Here is a 17221-nt window from a genome sequence, read left to right as displayed (position 1 = left end):
AAAAAAAATAAATACCATACCGTTTATTTATAATACTAGCTGACCCGTGCAACTTCGTAGCACCAAATCGGTTAACACAAATAAAATAAGATTTTCTAAAAATTAATCCTAGCTAGATCGATTTATCGCCCCCGAAACCCCCTGTATACTAACTTTTATGAAAATCGTTGGAGCCGATTCCGAGATTCCAATTATTCAAGAATTGCTCGTTTAAAGATATAAGATGAAATGAAAATGTCCTGTTCTTTTTCGAAGAAAATTATCATTGTTTTAGTTAATCTTGCAGATTTCGTTGAGGATGATTGCAGTTAACACTTGTTTGAAGATTTTAAATATTTTGACTGGTTGTTTAAATTAATTAAATTAATTAAATTAATTTTGGTTTTATGGCTTTTTAAATTGGACAAATGGACCAACCCTATTTAAACGTCAAAGTCATGTATTTTGTCAACACGTCATCTAGCTTGTCGTAGGCTATCAAATGTAATAAAGTGTTAAAAAATCGTAATATTCTGTGAATATCTTGATAGATAGTGTTTAATTTAAAATGGTAAATATTTAATTCTCTAACGCGTTTGCTTTTCGTTATACTGTGGACATTTTTTAGTGATTTATAGATGTACTTAACCAATTAACTGAGAACTTAAAATTTCGGCTTCTTACATTTTAATTTTAATGTTTTGATATATTTTAGGTTCTCATAGCAGCAACAGTATGTACGAAATCGGGGAAAGGTAAGAAGTATTCATATATGTCATATGTATCATTAAAAACACCCGTTTTTGTCTGCTGTAAACTTAACTTGATGATATGCACTTTTAGCCCTGGTGTCAAGACAATTCGTTGAAATGACGAAGGCACGTATTGAGGGGCTATTAACTGCCTTCCCTAAACTGATGACGGGTGGCCGACAGCACACGTTTGTGGAAACTGAATCTGTGAGGTAAGCTAAATAACTTTCAAGTCTAAGATCCAAGAGATTTTTTGGCTTGATAAAAGTTAAGTAAATTGATTTTATCATCAACTTATCACTAGCCCACTACAGAGCACAGGTCTACTCTCTGAATGAGAAGGGTGTACTCCACCTCATAAACAAACTGGATTGGGGACCTTCACACGTCTATGTGAACATAATGGAGAAAACGCAAGCATGCAAGTTTCCTCATTTTGTTTTCCTTTACTATTTAAGCACGTGATAATTGATTGCTTAAATTAATAATGCACATAACTTTGAAAATATAGAGGTGAGTGCAGGGGTTTGTTCAACTGTCTGAAAGTAAAGCTTATGTCGTCTCCACTACCAAAAATACGTATAGGTTTAGTGTTGCTGGAATAAGCAGAATAGAAATTGGGGAAATGGGTTTAATGTAACTACTACACCTAGTAATAACCTAAAGATAACTTCAAGTCATTATCAAAATCTTCAATCTCTTAATCTTCAAATCAATAATTAGATTGAATTAAGAATTCCAACAGTACTCCATACATCCAAATCTTTTAAGATACAGTGTAAACTCCATGTAACGTCCCTCGATTTAGCGACAAACTCCCTAAAGCGTCGAAATTAATTGGTTTATGTTGGTTTAGCTTGTCCTACATACAATGATACACTCTACATAGCATTACACCCACCCTCAATAGCAACAACAATTGAGTAATAAATTACTAAAAACTGACGCAAACTGAAAAAACTGAAGCTGTGTACGTTTTTTTTGTCGCTTTATTATCCTAGCCCGAAATAAACTCGACTGTCAGCATCGTCCATACAAACTTTCTAGGAAATTTGTTCTTTTGTTTACAAATTGGGATTGCTTGCATGTGTAGACTGTTGTTGACCATGACTAATAAGTAGGAGTCGTGGATTATCTATATGTTTTCTTATTCTTAGTTGTTCACAAACTTTGAAACTGTAAACACTTGTCTGAAATAAACTTTTCCTTTTTCTAATTCTGATTTTTCTTCTCTCCATTTAACAACAACTCTTTATAACGCCATAAAGCACACAGTCCCTTCAGTGTTGTTACATAGAGTTTACACTGTATTTAGAAATTATGGTGGAATAAAGAAACTCATCCATGCAGAATATTTTTTTTTTTAATAATTGAATACCACAAGAAGCCTATAACATAGAAATGCAATTACAACAGCATATACAATTTTGCTGCCTCTTTATATTCCATATAGCTATCTCTTTCTATTTATTGTTTTGTCCTTTTTTTATTGTGTGTATTTTCCTTCCAGATATGTGTATCAGCCTTTGGACAAGCTATACATGTTGCTGATAACAACAAAAGCCAGTAATATTCTGGAGGATTTGGAGACACTGCGTTTATTCAGCAGAGTGGTAATGTTTTATTCAAGTTTGTCCTTATACACTCTTTTTTCTTTTCAAATTTAACAATCCTTTTTTAATCCTTACATGTGACAAAACTAGTGTGTTCAGAATGTTTAAAATCTGGCAAACTCTCGACTCTGGCAAAGTACATTGTACGACGGCCGAGTGGCGCAGTGGGCAGCGACCCTGCTTTCTGAGTCCAAGGTCGTGGGTTCGATTCCCACAACTGAAAATGTTTGTGTGATGAACATGAATGTTTTTCAGTGTCTGGGTGTTTATCTGTATATTATAAGTATTTATGTGTATTATATTCATAAAAAAATATTCATCAGCTATCTTAGTGCCCATAACACAAGCTACGCTTACTTTCGGGCTAGATGGCGATGTGTGTAGTATATTTATATTTATTTATTATTGTTCTGATTTGGCACTACGAAAAGCCATCAAATCAGAAATCAATCACACAAAAGAATAAGAAGAATGTTTAAAATAAAAAAATTCAACTTTCGTTATGGTCAAGGAAAACAATGCCTAGCCTAAACCCATCTCATTCTGAGGGGAGACCGGAATTTTTTTATAAATTTTTAATAGAGTTTTGTATTTTATTTTTAAGCATTGTTAATAATTTAAAAAAATAAAAAAAAGAATAAATGATTGAGTATATATCTTTATTTACATCTATTTATTTAAAATAATATTAAAGTAAAATAAAAATAATTTAAAATTGCATTACTTAAAAAAGACCAATAGGCTATGTTAATATGTATGCTATTTATGTTATTGATGGGATCACTATGTTGCAGGTACCAGAGTACTGTACCCAGCTGACTGAAGCGGAAGTTCTAAACCAGGCGTTCAATTTGCTGTTTGCATTCGATGAGATTGTTGCATTGGGTTACAGGGAGAGTGTCAACTTGGCGCAGGTAAGCTACATTCATTTTTTTCCTACAAGATTGATAGATGCGTTTGTTATCAAAATTCCATGATATATTATGGATAAAGGAACCATTATCATTATATTAACCAATTGACATCTTGGAGATGTCTCTTAAAAAGTTTAGTTTGTATTAAACGTAAGCTTATAGAAAAGTCCTATTATAGTATAAAGGACTACGTAATCGATAAAAAAGCTTGGGTGTAAATTATTGCTCTAACCAGGTTGCTCTTCTAATAATTTAAAATGACATTGTGAGATGGTGATAACAAAAAAAAAACACCCTGCTAAGTTTGTTGTGGGCTTCTTCTTAGACCAGGACGCGTTTGGAACCCTCGTAACTTTAGATTTAAGTTTACGAATGTGGTTATCGCCATCATCTCACTACCGTGTAATTCTTATGTACGCATCAAAAGTGCCACCTATGAGCCTACTTGAATAAAGATATTTTTGACTTTGACTTTTTAATTTAGTTCTGAAGTACAGCAAAATTCGGTTTGGTTTTACTATAAAATAGACACTTAAATACAAATATAGGAAGATATATAATGTGTGAATGAAAACAGAAATAATACTTCCCGGCTTCAGAGCTTCAGACATTAAGTACTGTCTCTGAGACCTATCTGTGAAACCGAAAACCTAATAGTTTTTGAGTAAACCATAGTTTTGACTGATAGAAATCGAATACAGTCCCAACATGAGATGCAAAATTAAAATCATGTGGCTCCTGTCACTTTATCAGGTACGCGTCGCGTAGCGTAGGTACTATAGGCGTGTCGGTCTTTTATCTTCAATAGGGTTGTCACAAGGAAACACTTTGATTATTTTAAATTCGTTCGAAAAATAAATATGCTTTTTTTGAATTAATATTTTTACAGGGTGATTCCTTATAAAATATACTTATGCATCCTTCAATATTATTACGTAATTCTTTTACACGTTGTATAAATGAAAAATACTAACACTAACTATTCGTTGTTGTGTAACTGATTGTTTTGTACGTGCCGTTGTTTGTAGTTTTAATATTACTATGGAGGGTAGAGGTATGGAGAGTCATCTGTGTATATGAAAAAGTGTCGTCAAAATGTATTAAATTAGGATGGCGCCACATTTGCATCAGGGTAACTCTTAAAAGAAGCGCCAAATATAAATATTGTTAGAGTAGGCTTGAAAAATAAACAAGGAAGTATGGAGATACAAGGAAGTAAGGTTATATTTACCACAATATTTTGTACAACGTAAGTTGTTGAAATTCTCAATAATTAACTACTTTAGTCGATAATGACATTAAATTTTTTAACTCGGCATACTTCAATTCATCTACGATTGCTACATTCATACCATACCCTGTGCATCCACCAGCGCCATTGTGGAGGATTTTTGAACTGTTATTTAGCGCAACAACTGGACACTTTTTCAACTTTTCTCCCATATAAGATGACTCTCCTTACCTCTACCCTCCATAAATATTACCTGCATAAAAATAAGTTGTAAATATTCTCATTGAGTGAAATTGTAATTTCTTTTAAGAAAATAAACGTCTTTACCCACCACTAATATAGTAAGATATATAAAATATGTTTTCTGCATTAAAGGTACGCTCATTTGTTGAGATGGACTCGCATGAAGAGAAAATATATCAAGCAGTGCGACAGGTAATTTCAAACTATACTTTATTATTACAAAGAAATTACAGTGGTGAAAAACGTATTGGAATTGGTAATTTTTCACACAGTTATTGTTTTAATTAAATATACTTTACACTAAAATAATAAATTTGGTGCAGTGTGGTGACGGCAGGTAAGAATACAGTTGTCACCAACTCTTCTCTTCCCGCGGGTGTCGTTAAATGCGACTAAGGGAAGCAGCGTTCTCAGTGCTACTACTACATCTTATATATAAGTTGTACCACCAACTAATTTCCTTTAGCATTTTCTTGTCTGCCTTTGGTTGCCTGGCAGAGATCGGTATATAGCGATAAGGCCGCCAAATTGTACGTTTTACCTTATTGTGCTATTGTATATGTATCCTCTCTGTGAATTTTCTCTGTGGTGTACAATAAAAGTGTATTCATTCATCATTCATTCATCTAGTGCGATCACCAACCTTTCTGCTTAGCGTGGTGATTCCCAAAATCATCGCGTCCCGTTGGGAGAGGTTTTTAGTCTATCAATGGACTGTTTTTATTATTTTATTTATTTTATTTTATTTATTAGGTTTACTTACAAACATTTACACTAACCGTTTTTAAAATTTTAACTATTCTATTTAAGTGTAATGTTTTCTTAAAAGTAAAAACAGCAGTAAGCACAGCAACATATGAAAATCCCTACTTCCCTACTAATATTATAAATGTCAATGTAAGTTTGTTTGTTACGCTTTCACTCAAAAACTACTTAATGAGGATCGGCTAATGAAACTTTGTACACATATTCTTGGAAGTGATAGAAGTAATATAGGATACTTTTTATCCCGACGTTAAGCTCGGTTCCTTTGGGAGAGGGGATGAAAGTGTTTGACGATTTTACACCATAACTCCGACAAATTATAACTTGATTGAAATAATTATTTTTGTATTATAGAGGTTATAATATGTATTTAATTTTGCCAAAACTTTGTGTAGATCTGATGAATGTGGTTGGAGATAGAGGACAGAACTCCTCAGCGGACAGCAGCAAACCCCTCGTTTAAGGCTTAGCGATACTGAATACTTGAATTTTTTTAGAACTAAAACTAAATTAAAATCAAACGCAGACGAAGTCGCGGGCAACAGCTAGTATATAATAATTTACAGACTATTGATTACACTAAAGAGTATGTTTTAGAAGAAGTGGTCTTTTCCACACATAGGAGAATAAATCATTTGCAGTGGCGTGCACAGGGTTTTTGACCAAGCTTGGCAAGAAGGAAGATGCCATAAAATGGGAGAATCTTTCGCATTTATGAGTTATACAAAAATTTTAGGGTAGGCAGTGCTTTTCTGCATGTATGAAGTGCACGCCACTGACTGTGAGACTTCATAGTAATGATAGTTATAACCTACAGACGCAAGAGCGCGAGGCAGCTAACCGTATGCGGGAACGTGCGAAGGAATTGCAGAGGGAAAGACTGGAGGCGGCGAAACGCGGCCTTCCGACACGGTCATCTAGTGGCTTCGGTAAGTTACTTATTTCATCCCCTTAACTCTTTCATCCACTACAGAAAATTGGTGTGTTAAAAAGTGGTCTAGTCGCATCGGTAAGTTACTTATTTTATCCCGTTTACTTTTTCATCCACTACGAAAAATTGGTGTGTTAACAAGTGGTCTAGTCGCATCGGTAAGTTACTTATTTCATCCCCTTTACTCTTTCATCCACTACGAAAAATTGGTGTGTTAAAAATTGGTCTAGTTGCTTCGCTAAGTTACTCATTTCATCCCCTTTACTTTTGACCAACGCACAATGTAGGCTGTAGCTAGATGTTTCAGTAAGTTACCAGTTTTACCTTTTTTGCTTTTTCACCAAAGAAGCAAGTAGGGGGATGATAAAGAGTGATCTAGTGGTTTTGGCAAGTTAACACTCTTTTTTGCACCCATAACGCAAAAAGTGGGGTGATAAAAAGCAACATTGAGGATTCGGTAGTTTATGAATTTTATCCCCATATTTATCACCCACGGTGCACTAAGCGGGGTAAATGAAAGTGACCTAGTGGTTTTGGTAACTTACCAATTTCATCCCCTTTATTTTTCACCCACGGTGCATTAATCGCGGTAAATGTAAGTGACCTAGTGGTTTTGGTAACTTACCAATTTCATCCCCTTTATTTTTCACCCACGGTGCATAAAGCGAGTCCACAAGTCCGCACTGGGCCAGCGTGGTAGACCCTAACCATTTCTCATTGTGGGAGGACAGCCGTGTCAAGACACGCCAACCAATTACCGGCCACTATTTACATACATATCATATGATGATGGTGCACAAAGCGGGGTCATTGAAAGTGATCTAGTTGTTTCAGTAAGTTACCAATTTCATCACCTTCAATATTCACCCACAATGCGTATAGTGAGGTTTTAAAAATGTAGCTAGTTCTTTCAGTTTACCAATTCCATCCCCTTTTTAAACACACTTTATGCGTAAACGCCGCCCTTGCAGTATATTTAAAACAACACACCGTTTGTGTTCGCCCGCATTCACAAAACGCCGGAAAAACACGCTCGGAGTTTTCGGCCGTATCCTTTTAGGTACTTTTTTTTTCAACACGCCTAGCGTGTTCGAGCCGCACATGCGATGCGTAATTTTAAAACACAAGCGTATGTATGTAAGTATTTTTTGCAGCCAACGTGAAGCAAAATTAATCGATTTGGAACTGTATTTAACACCCTACCGACAAAGATGTGCCGCCAAGCGTTTTAGCGTTGCGGTACGATGCGGGTAAAAATGGGCTAGCTAATTCACAAACTTCAAGTCGCTCAGCGTGCTATGGAAAGAGCTATGCTTGAAATGAAATGCAAATACACTTTATTGTACACCTAACAGAAATTAAATTGTTTTCTGTAAGTTATTGCAAATATTGCATAATCTATACTTATAATAAAACTGTAACTGGAAGATTTCTGTACATCTATACTAATATTATAAAGAGGGAAGATTTGATTGTTTGTTTGTTTGTTGGCATCGAATAAGCTTCAAAACTACTGAACCGATTGAAAAATTCTTTCACTGTAAAAAAAGCTACACTATCCCCGGGTGACATAGGCTATATTATATTTTAAAAAAAATTCGGGATCCTTAATAAAACTCCGATAATATAACCCAAAGTGTAGAGTGTGTGTAAAAAAATGCAGTAGTGATTAACGATTTTATTTAAATAAAAAAGGTTTTATTAACCTTATAAAATAATAAAAATATAACTTAATAAAAAAAACACAAAAAAAACACAGGTACAAAGGGCGGCCTTATCGCTAAAAAGCGATCTCTGCCAGGCAACCCAACAAACGAAAGGGCAAAAAACAAAAACACAGACTTAAGGGTTAGGTTGTACACAAGAGCAGAGCAGTTACCAAATTAAAAATAAATATATATATCAATTATTATATCATACAAAGTACAAGCCTAAAACGCAAAGAAAAGTGACTCAGACGCAAAAAAAAAAAAACTAATTACTTAATACTAATTACTTAATACTAATTACTTACTTAATAAAACTCCGATAATATAACCCAAAGTGTAGAGTGTGTGTAAAAAAATGCAGTAGTGATTAACTAATTACGGTGTTTGAAAATCGGCAGTGATTGCGCGCGCCTAATTTGAAAGGGGAGAGAATTCCATTGCCGAACAGCTGGTATTGCTTTGAGGCATAAGATCCGTAACGAAATGATTCGCCATAGAACTAAAGTAACTGACATAGCCTTTCGTGTTAGCATACTAAAGTGGCAGTGGGCTGGTCACGTGTGTCGGAGGACCGATGGACGTTGGAGTCGAAAGGTCCTCCAGTGGAGACCGCGTGTCGGTAAACGGAGTGTCGGACGCCCCCCAACTAGATGGAGCGACGAAAGCCCCCTCCGAAAAGTCTGAGGCATCGACTAGACGATGAAAGCCGGAAATAGGAAAAGTTGGCGCTGCTTGAAAGAGGCCTATGTCCAGCAGTGGACGCACAATGGCTGATGATGATAATATAGGTTTAATATAACTTCTATAACCATGAACAAATAAGCTCGCTACCAGCCAAGACTGCATCAAAAATTACCACCTTGGCAGTAGAATAAAAAGAAACCTAATAACCGAACAGGAAACGAAGAAACTTAAAACAATAATCTACCTACGGATTTTTAACACGGTGTATTGCTAGTATAATCATCGGCGTGCACTTCATATATGCACAAAAGCGCTGCCTAACCTAACATTTTCATGCAACATTTGAGGAGGATTACGCCATTTTATGCCATTTTACATCTTTACCTTGTTCCAAATTCCTGAATATAATATCTATTTCTCAGGAAGCGGTTTTAGCAGTTCAACGATTTCTTCATCGGCGGTGACTGAGCCCATCACGGAGAAAATACCCACCACGCCAGTTCGAGACACGTGAGTTTAACACAAATATTTTAAACCGAAACATTCATATATTTATTTCTTTGCCAATTTGGGTTAGTATCAGTGGCCTGCACTTCATACATGCACAAAAACACTGCCTACCCTAAATTTTTTATATAACTCGTATAGGAGGAGAGCTTTTGCCGTTTTATGCAATTTTCCTGCTTTTTTCATACCCTAGTAAGAAACCCAGTGCACGCAACTGTTTAGTATACAGGTCTAGAATATTATGGTTAGATCTTAACCAAATTCCGCTTAACAGCATGCGAATCGTGTAGGCATAATAGTTTAAATATTATTAATAATAAAAATCATGTTAAATTTATGTCACACCTTATCTATGAGAATCCGAATAATATGTACGTAACTAAAAGTTTGAGTTAGGACAGTTGCCGAATTTCTTGCTGGTTCCTCAAAACTAGATTCGCAAAAACAGCTGATAGACTTGGCTGTTTTTCTTTTTTTTTTTGACAAAAAAAAAAAAAAAAAACAGCCAACTAGCCCCAAAGTTTTTTTTTTTTTTTTTTTTTTTTTAAATTAAATAAATATATAAATATACTACGACAATACACACATCGCCATCTAGCCCCAAAGTAAGCATAGCTTGTGTTATGAGTACTAAGATGACTGATGAATAATTATATGAATAATACACATAAATACTTATAATATACAGATAAACACCCAGACACTGAAAAACATTCATGTTCATCACACAAACATTTTCCAGTTGTGGGAATCGAACCCACGGCCACGATTCAGAAAGCAGGTTCGCTGCCCACTGCGCCAGTCGGCCGTCGAAGTAAGCGTAGCTTGTGTTATGTGTAGATGAATGATGAATATTTTTATGGATAATATACATAAATACTTATAATATATAGATACTTATATAAAAACCCAGACACAGAAAAACATTCATGCTCATCACACAAACATTTTCCAGTTGTGGGAATCGAACCCACGGCCTTGGACTCAGTAAGCAGAGTCGCTTCAAACTGCGCCAATCGGCCGTCATTTTTAACTGTAAAGTAGCTCAACATCACTTTTTCACATTGTAACAAACAAACTTACATTGACATTTATAATATTAGTAGGGATTAGTAGGGATTAATGAATGAACTATTTGTTATCTCTTCAAAGTCGTCCTTCAACCCGTTCGGCCATGAAACTGGGGTCTCGCGGAACGGATGCAGAATCCTTCGTGTCCCGCCTGAGGAGTGAAGGGGACACAACCGCTTCCGCCGTGGCCACACCCGCTAAACTCGAGAAGGCGCCCGCCGCTAACCAAAAAGAGTGAGTCATTTAATAATACTTATTTATTTATATTCATAGTATACTTACAGGAGGGGGGAGCGTTCGGGGGTTTGCGTTTAAAATGTCACTTGCTTCAACGGTGAAGGAAAACATCGTTAGGAACCTGCATGCCAGAGAGTTCTCGGTAATTTTCTCAAAGAGGTCTCACACCTTATACCGATGTTCTAGTATCTCCATACCCGAAAACGACTTCTCGATTGCGAGCGAGCCACACTTGTAATACGGTTACTGACCTTTATGATTGTTTAGCACTAACATATATTAAATATATATTTAATATCAGCTTAGAAAAGTTTCTGAATTATATGTAGATAAATTCATTAATAAGATAATTATAACTTTTCGGATTTATGTGCGTTTTAAGTAGTTAGAATGTCATTTGCTTCAACGGTAAAGGAAAACATCGTGAGCAAACCTGCATGCCTGAGAGTTCTCGGTAATGTTCAAAGGGGTCTCACACCTTTGAGAACATTATCGAGAACTTGCAGGCATGCAGGTGTGTTTGTAACCCCGATCATTGTGGGGGGAGACCTGTTCCCTATAGTGGGGCCGGTAATATGTTGATATGACTAATGACTAATGATGAATGTTGAGGCCGAATCCCTCGCCACATAGTTTTCAGAATTTAACTGCCGTAATTCGTCGATTCAATTCAAACAAATAAATGGGATTAAATTAGGTTTTTATAACTTTTTTGTTACAGTGTACACTTGAGGTTCGAGGAGAGGTTGAACTTGACAGCCGGCCGCGATGGTGACGTACAGAACTTCGAGCTCTCAGGTAATGTTCGACTCATGTTTTTTTCTAGTTTCACAACAAATTTGTTTCATTACGGATGCATTTTTTGCTATTAACTTCGCTATTAAATAAAATATTTGGACTCCCGGTAGTCCGACAACCGTTTTGCAGGGCAGTGTCGAACTATAGAAATTTGTCAGATTATAGATAGATATACTATACGACGTGTAAATGAAAATCGATATATTGCTTCACAGACTTTAGAGGTACATTATGTACTGTGTCTGAGACTTAACTGTGAAACCGAAACGCCAATAGTTTTTGAGTAAGCATTGTCATAGTTTTTACTGTAAAGAATTCAGATACAGCCCTAACATCATATTATGCAAAAGTGAAATCAAGTGACTTCTGTCACTAAAAGGCACGCTTCGCGTAGCGTAGTTACTATGCGCGTGTCCGTCTTTTATCTACAATAGGGTTGTCATAAGTAAACACTTGGAATGTTTTGAACTAGTTTTTATGGAAAAATAAATATTTCATTACTTTTGATTTCATATTTTTAAAGGGTGACACCTTATGAAATAAACTCATGCATTCTTCAATATTATTTTGTTACACATTGTAGACTGTAGTCTGTATTTTTTCCGCAAAGGAGTTTTTCGTTGTAATCCCACAAATAAAAAAATGATAAAATTCCATGAGTTTTGACCTGTTCAATCATGCATTATGTACATTAACGAAGATTATATTATTGAAAATTTTTGGAAAAAGTTAGGAACAAATAACTAGAGAACTTTACTGGGTTTTTGTTTTTTTTTTTTTTGTAGATATTCCTGACTTGCTGCGCTATTTTTTAGTTTTTTTTTTTTTTCGATGTTTTTTATAACTCCTACTGGTGATTTTTATCATTTTATATAATCTGCATACCCTGTGCACACCCTGTATGCGCGCCACTCATTATCACGGTTTATGTTTTATAGCATTGTGACCAACGGACAAAAGGCCTACCATTTATAACTCTTACAATGCCTATCCTTAAGTTTTTCATCTACTTCGTCTGTCTGGCTGTCTGTCCGTTGGTCACAATGCTATAGAACATAAACCGGCAGACAGACAGACAGATGAAGAAGAAATTCTTAAGGATTGGCATTGTAAGAGTTATAAAAGGCCTGCCCTTAAGTTTTTTATAACTCGTACTGGAAATTTTTGTCATTCTAAATAATCTGCATACCCTGTGTATAACCTCTATGCGCGCCGCGTGGAGGACGTGCCAAATAAACAAGCCTCGGCCAACCAGATAAATGATAACGACAACTAAATACGATGCGCTTCTGATAGAGCCATTACTTTTTGACACGTCCAGGTTTGCTGACTTTGCGTATAAGTAACGAACAGTTCGGAAAGATTCACGTGCACGTCGACAACAAGGACACTCGACCTTTACAGTTGCAGGTAAATTTAATTATATATATACACCTACGCATAAATTTCAGAGGATTTTTATAATTTTTTTTATTATCTGTATATTTTTAGTTTTTCTTGTACTACGACTTTTATACTACTTTTATTTAGATGTTCCGCGTAGAAACTTATTAGTGGTATGGCTACCATACTCCCTAACAGGTTTGCCCGAAACCATCTTGACGGCCGAGTGGCGCAGTGGGCAGCGACCCTGCTTTCTGAGCCAAGGCCCCCCTCGATTCCCACAACTGGACAATGTTTGTGTGATGAACATGAATGTTTTTCTTTTTTTTTATTCATAATAATATTCAACAGTTATCTTAGTACCCATAACACAAGCTACGCTTACTTTGGGGCTAGATGGCGATTTGTGTATTGTCGTTTATTTTTTTTTATTCCACTGCAAGTTAGACCTTGGCTGCAATCTAACCTGGTAGTAAGTTATATATATCAAAAGTTACGCTTACTTCTGGGATTAATGGCGATTTGTGTATTTTCGTTGTATATTTATTTTTTGTATATACTTTCTTTTTCTCAAATAATTCCTGTTTGTAATATTAGAAGTTTATTATTGATTTTGCTTACCTATAAATTCAAAATGCATTAAAAAACATATCCAAGTGCATCAAGTACTTGGATATGTTTTAAAAAAATTTAACAATTATTACCAATATTTATAAATTTAAAATGCTTATAAAAATATATCCAAGTGTAGGTAAAAACACAAAATAAAGTTATAAAAAGAAGCAATGTGTCAACGTCCACAGAAATATAAACTGTATCGTGGCTTTCAGACTCACCCCAACGTGGACAAAGAAGCGTTCAGATCAGATGGCGTGATCAGACTTAAGCAAGCTCAGCGTCCGTTCCCATTGCACAGCGACGTTGGCGTGCTGAAGTGGCGCTTGACACATTCCGACGCAGCCCCACTGTCGGGTAAGTCCAATCCAGTCCATCAAAATCATCGACGTCATAAAACCCACTATAGCGCACGGAAGAGAACGAGAAATCTTTTTTACTCTCACCAGCATTTTGATACTCGATAACGACTCTGCGATTGAGGGCGTGAGAGATCGGTAGTCATATACAGGTCGCCAATATCTTTTATGCAAGTTTGGTACGTTTTGTATACTGGTCGCAAGTGTCTTTTATGCAAGTTTAGTACGTGTCGTATACAAGACGCAAGTGTATTTTATGCAAGTTTAGTACGTTTCGTAGACAGGTCGCAAATGTATTTTACGAAAGTTCAGTACGTCTCGTATACAGGTCTCAAGTGTATTTTATGAAAGTTTAGTACGTCTCGTATACAGGTCGCAAGTGTCTTTTATGCAAGTTTAGTACGACTCGTATACAATTCAGAAGTGTCTTTTATGCAAGTTTAGTACGTCTCGTATACAATTCAGAAGTGTCTTTTATGCAAGTTTAGTACGTCTCGTATACAGGTCGCAAGTGTATTTAATGAAAGTTTAGTACGTTTCGTATACAGGTCGCAAGTGTCTTTTATGCAAGTTTAGTACGTTTCGTATACAGGTCGCAAGTGTCGTTTATGACAGTTTAGTACGTCTCGTATACAATTCAGAAGTGTCTTTTATGCAAGTTTAGTACGTCTCGTATACAGGTCGCAAGTGTCTTTTATGCAAGTGTAGTACGACTCGTATACAGGTCTCAAGTTATTTTATGCAAGTTTAGTACGTCTCGTATACAGGTCGCAAGTCTCTTTTATGACAGTTTAGTACGTCTCGTATACAATTCAGAAGTGTCTTTTATGCAAGTTTAGTACGTCTCGTATACAGGTCGCAAGTGTCTTTTATGCAAGTTTAGTACGACTCGTATACAGGTCTCAAGTTATTTTATGCAAGTTTAGTACGTTTCGTATACAGGTCGCAAGTGTCTTTTATGCAAGTTTAGTACGTCTCGTATACAATTCAGAAGTGTCTTTTATGCAAGTTTAGTACGTCTCGTATACAGGTCGCAAGTGTCTTTTATGCAAGTTTAGTACGACTCGTATACAGGTCTCAAGTTATTTTATGCAAGTTTAGTACGTCTCGTATACAGGACGCAAGTGTATTTAATGAAAGTTTAGTACGTCTCGTATACAGGTCGCAAGTCTCTTATGACAATTTAGTACGTCTCGTATGCAATTCAGAAGTGTCTTTTATGCAAGTTTAGTACGTCTCGTATATAGGTCGCAAGTGTCTTTTATGCAAGTTTAGTACGTCTCGTATACAATTCAGAAGTGTCTTTTATGCAAGTTTAGTACGTTTCGTATATAGGTCGCAAGTGTCTTTTATGCAAGTTTAGTAGGTCGGGTTAAGGTTATGGGTTTTATATGATTGCCCAGGTTAGGTTATATAGCCATGGTTCCTTCGGACACCGAACCCTTGAAACTAGCCCTCAGAAAACACAAGTTGTATACCTAACCTGTATATTCGCAGTGAACTGCTGGCCTTCGGAGGGCACCGGGGGTGGTTGTGACGTCAACATCGAGTACGATCTAGAGCAAGAACACCTCGTTCTCTCTGATGTCAACATCACCATACCTCTGCCGTGAGTATTGGTGACTTGATGCAACATGATCCATTCCATCCAACATCCAGACCTCCATGAAAATCAAGCTTAATTTGCGTAATACTCCGCGCGTGCAGATTAGTTCTCCGACTGACGTCATCCGGGCGTAGGCTCCCACCACGTACTTGGAGGCGTGCAAATTAATCACCTGAGACTCCTTCAGGACCACGATCCCGTCGCTTTTTCGAGCCCTAGGGTTCAAACACTTCTTGGCAGAGCCTCATTCGGAGGCACGCCAACAAGCCCGCGATATGCTGTTTAAATTATTAATAAACTAAACACAATTTTTTAAAATTAATCAGCTAAAAATTACGTCACAGTAATTGCATTATTTTTATTTATTAAGGGGGGAACCAACCCCCCCCCCCCCCTCCCTCATGTGACGTCATATATTTTGCACCTAGTAATTATTCAAATAGTTGTGACACTTACGTAACAATAGATTTTGAATTATGACGTCACGATATGTAGGATCCTTCTCAATCCCTTTAAAAATATTGGATTAATTAGCTACACACAATCCAAAAAAAAGTAGAGTCCAATTACATTACAAAAATATGGGAGGGGAGAGGGGGGGTGTTGATCAGAATTGCCTATAAATACTATTAATCTTTTTTAGTTCCGGCAATCCATCAGTGGTGGTGCATCAATGGGAGGGCAGCTACACGCAAAAGGGTCGTAGCATAATATGGAGCATCCCTGTTATCAACGGACAACAGAAATCTGGCACTCTAGAGTTTACGTGAGTTATGAATCGCCATTATCTACCCACTACTCCGCGTTTATTACGGTTTTTTACAGAGCCTGTGGAAACCGATTGTTGACCTGATGGGATGAAAAGTATATAGCCTATGCTACTCAGCGTCGTATAAACTAACTGTATGCCAAATATCAAATCGATTGGTGCCTTAGATCGGGCGTAAAGTCAGGACAAACACACTTCCGCATTTATAATAGTAATTAGTATGGATTACCGGATCACTACAAGGCTCGCCGGGTCTTCTCTCGGAATGAGACGGGTGTAGACCTTCTTTCTCTCTTTCGGGAGTGTGCCAAAGATCAAGTTTATTGGCTGTAAAATGAGGTCGAAAAACAAACACTTCGGCATTTATAATATTAGTATGGATTACCGGCTCGCTACAAGGCACGCTGGATCTCCTCTCGGAATGAGAAGGGCGTAGACCTTCTTTCTTCTTTCCTTTCCCCTAAACGAAAGGAATATTTAGTTGCTTAAAACGGACGTTATTTCCAAAAGAGAGAGCTGAAGTCAAAGTCCCGCATACCTACCGCTAAAGTCATCTAAGTTATAAATACTGAATTTATAGTGGTATGCTTGGCATTGATTGCGCGCCGCTACTCTCAATGAGTATACAAAGAAGTGCACTCACTGTATATAATTAATATAATGAAATTGTGACAGGGTAACCCCAGCTATACCCAACGACTTCTTCCCCCTGTCCGTAACCTGGACGTCGGACACTTCGCTGGCACTAATCGCCGCGACCAAAGTGACGCAAGCCGAGGATGGGTCAAGCGCGGACTACTCGCAGGACGTCAGCTTCCACGCGGACAAATACGAGATAGTCTAATACGTGGCGTACGGTCGTTTATGTTTAATAGCGTAGTAAAAAAATATCCCGTGTATTTCAATATATTATGTTAAAGTGAATAAATGATTATTGTATTACAATTTTTTTTTATCCGAACGAAAGACAAAAATTGTTTGTTTCGATCTTTATAATTACATAATGTTTTATGATAGAAACTTATGACTGTCAGTTTCGTGGTCTGGGCCAAAGA

General features: G+C 36.6%; 1 protein-coding gene across 1 annotated transcript; it reads left to right on the top strand.

The window, feature by feature from the left end:
- Positions 1–434: 434 nt before the first annotated feature.
- LOC120634832 (coatomer subunit delta) lies at positions 435–17105 on the top strand. Its single transcript, XM_039905659.1, has 15 exons — positions 435–550; positions 695–734; positions 823–943; positions 2242–2344; positions 3139–3258; positions 4865–4924; positions 6315–6426; positions 9244–9331; positions 10481–10633; positions 11358–11434; positions 12756–12844; positions 13648–13789; positions 15289–15400; positions 16041–16163; positions 16842–17105. The coding sequence occupies exons 1-15, from the start codon at positions 548–550 to the stop codon at positions 17008–17010; spliced, it is 1512 nt and encodes a 503-aa protein (XP_039761593.1). The 5' UTR covers positions 435–547; the 3' UTR covers positions 17011–17105.
- The last annotated feature ends 116 nt before the right edge of the window (positions 17106–17221 follow it).

The sequence above is a fragment of the Pararge aegeria genome, chromosome 25 (genome assembly GCF_905163445.1).
Source record: "Pararge aegeria chromosome 25, ilParAegt1.1, whole genome shotgun sequence".
In the NCBI taxonomy this organism is placed as follows: Eukaryota; Metazoa; Arthropoda; class Insecta; order Lepidoptera; family Nymphalidae; genus Pararge; species Pararge aegeria.
Note: the sequence above shows the minus strand (reverse complement) of the source record. Positions and strands in the feature narration are given on the sequence as shown.

Excerpts from the sequence above, each read along its gene's own strand:
- LOC120634832 (XM_039905659.1), top strand. Across the intron at positions 735-822 it reads ATGTACGAAATCGGGGAAAG|CCCTGGTGTCAAGACAATTC; the intron begins GTAAGAAGTATT and ends ATGCACTTTTAG. Across the intron at positions 15,401-16,040 it reads AACATCACCATACCTCTGCC|TTCCGGCAATCCATCAGTGG; the intron begins GTGAGTATTGGT and ends AATCTTTTTTAG.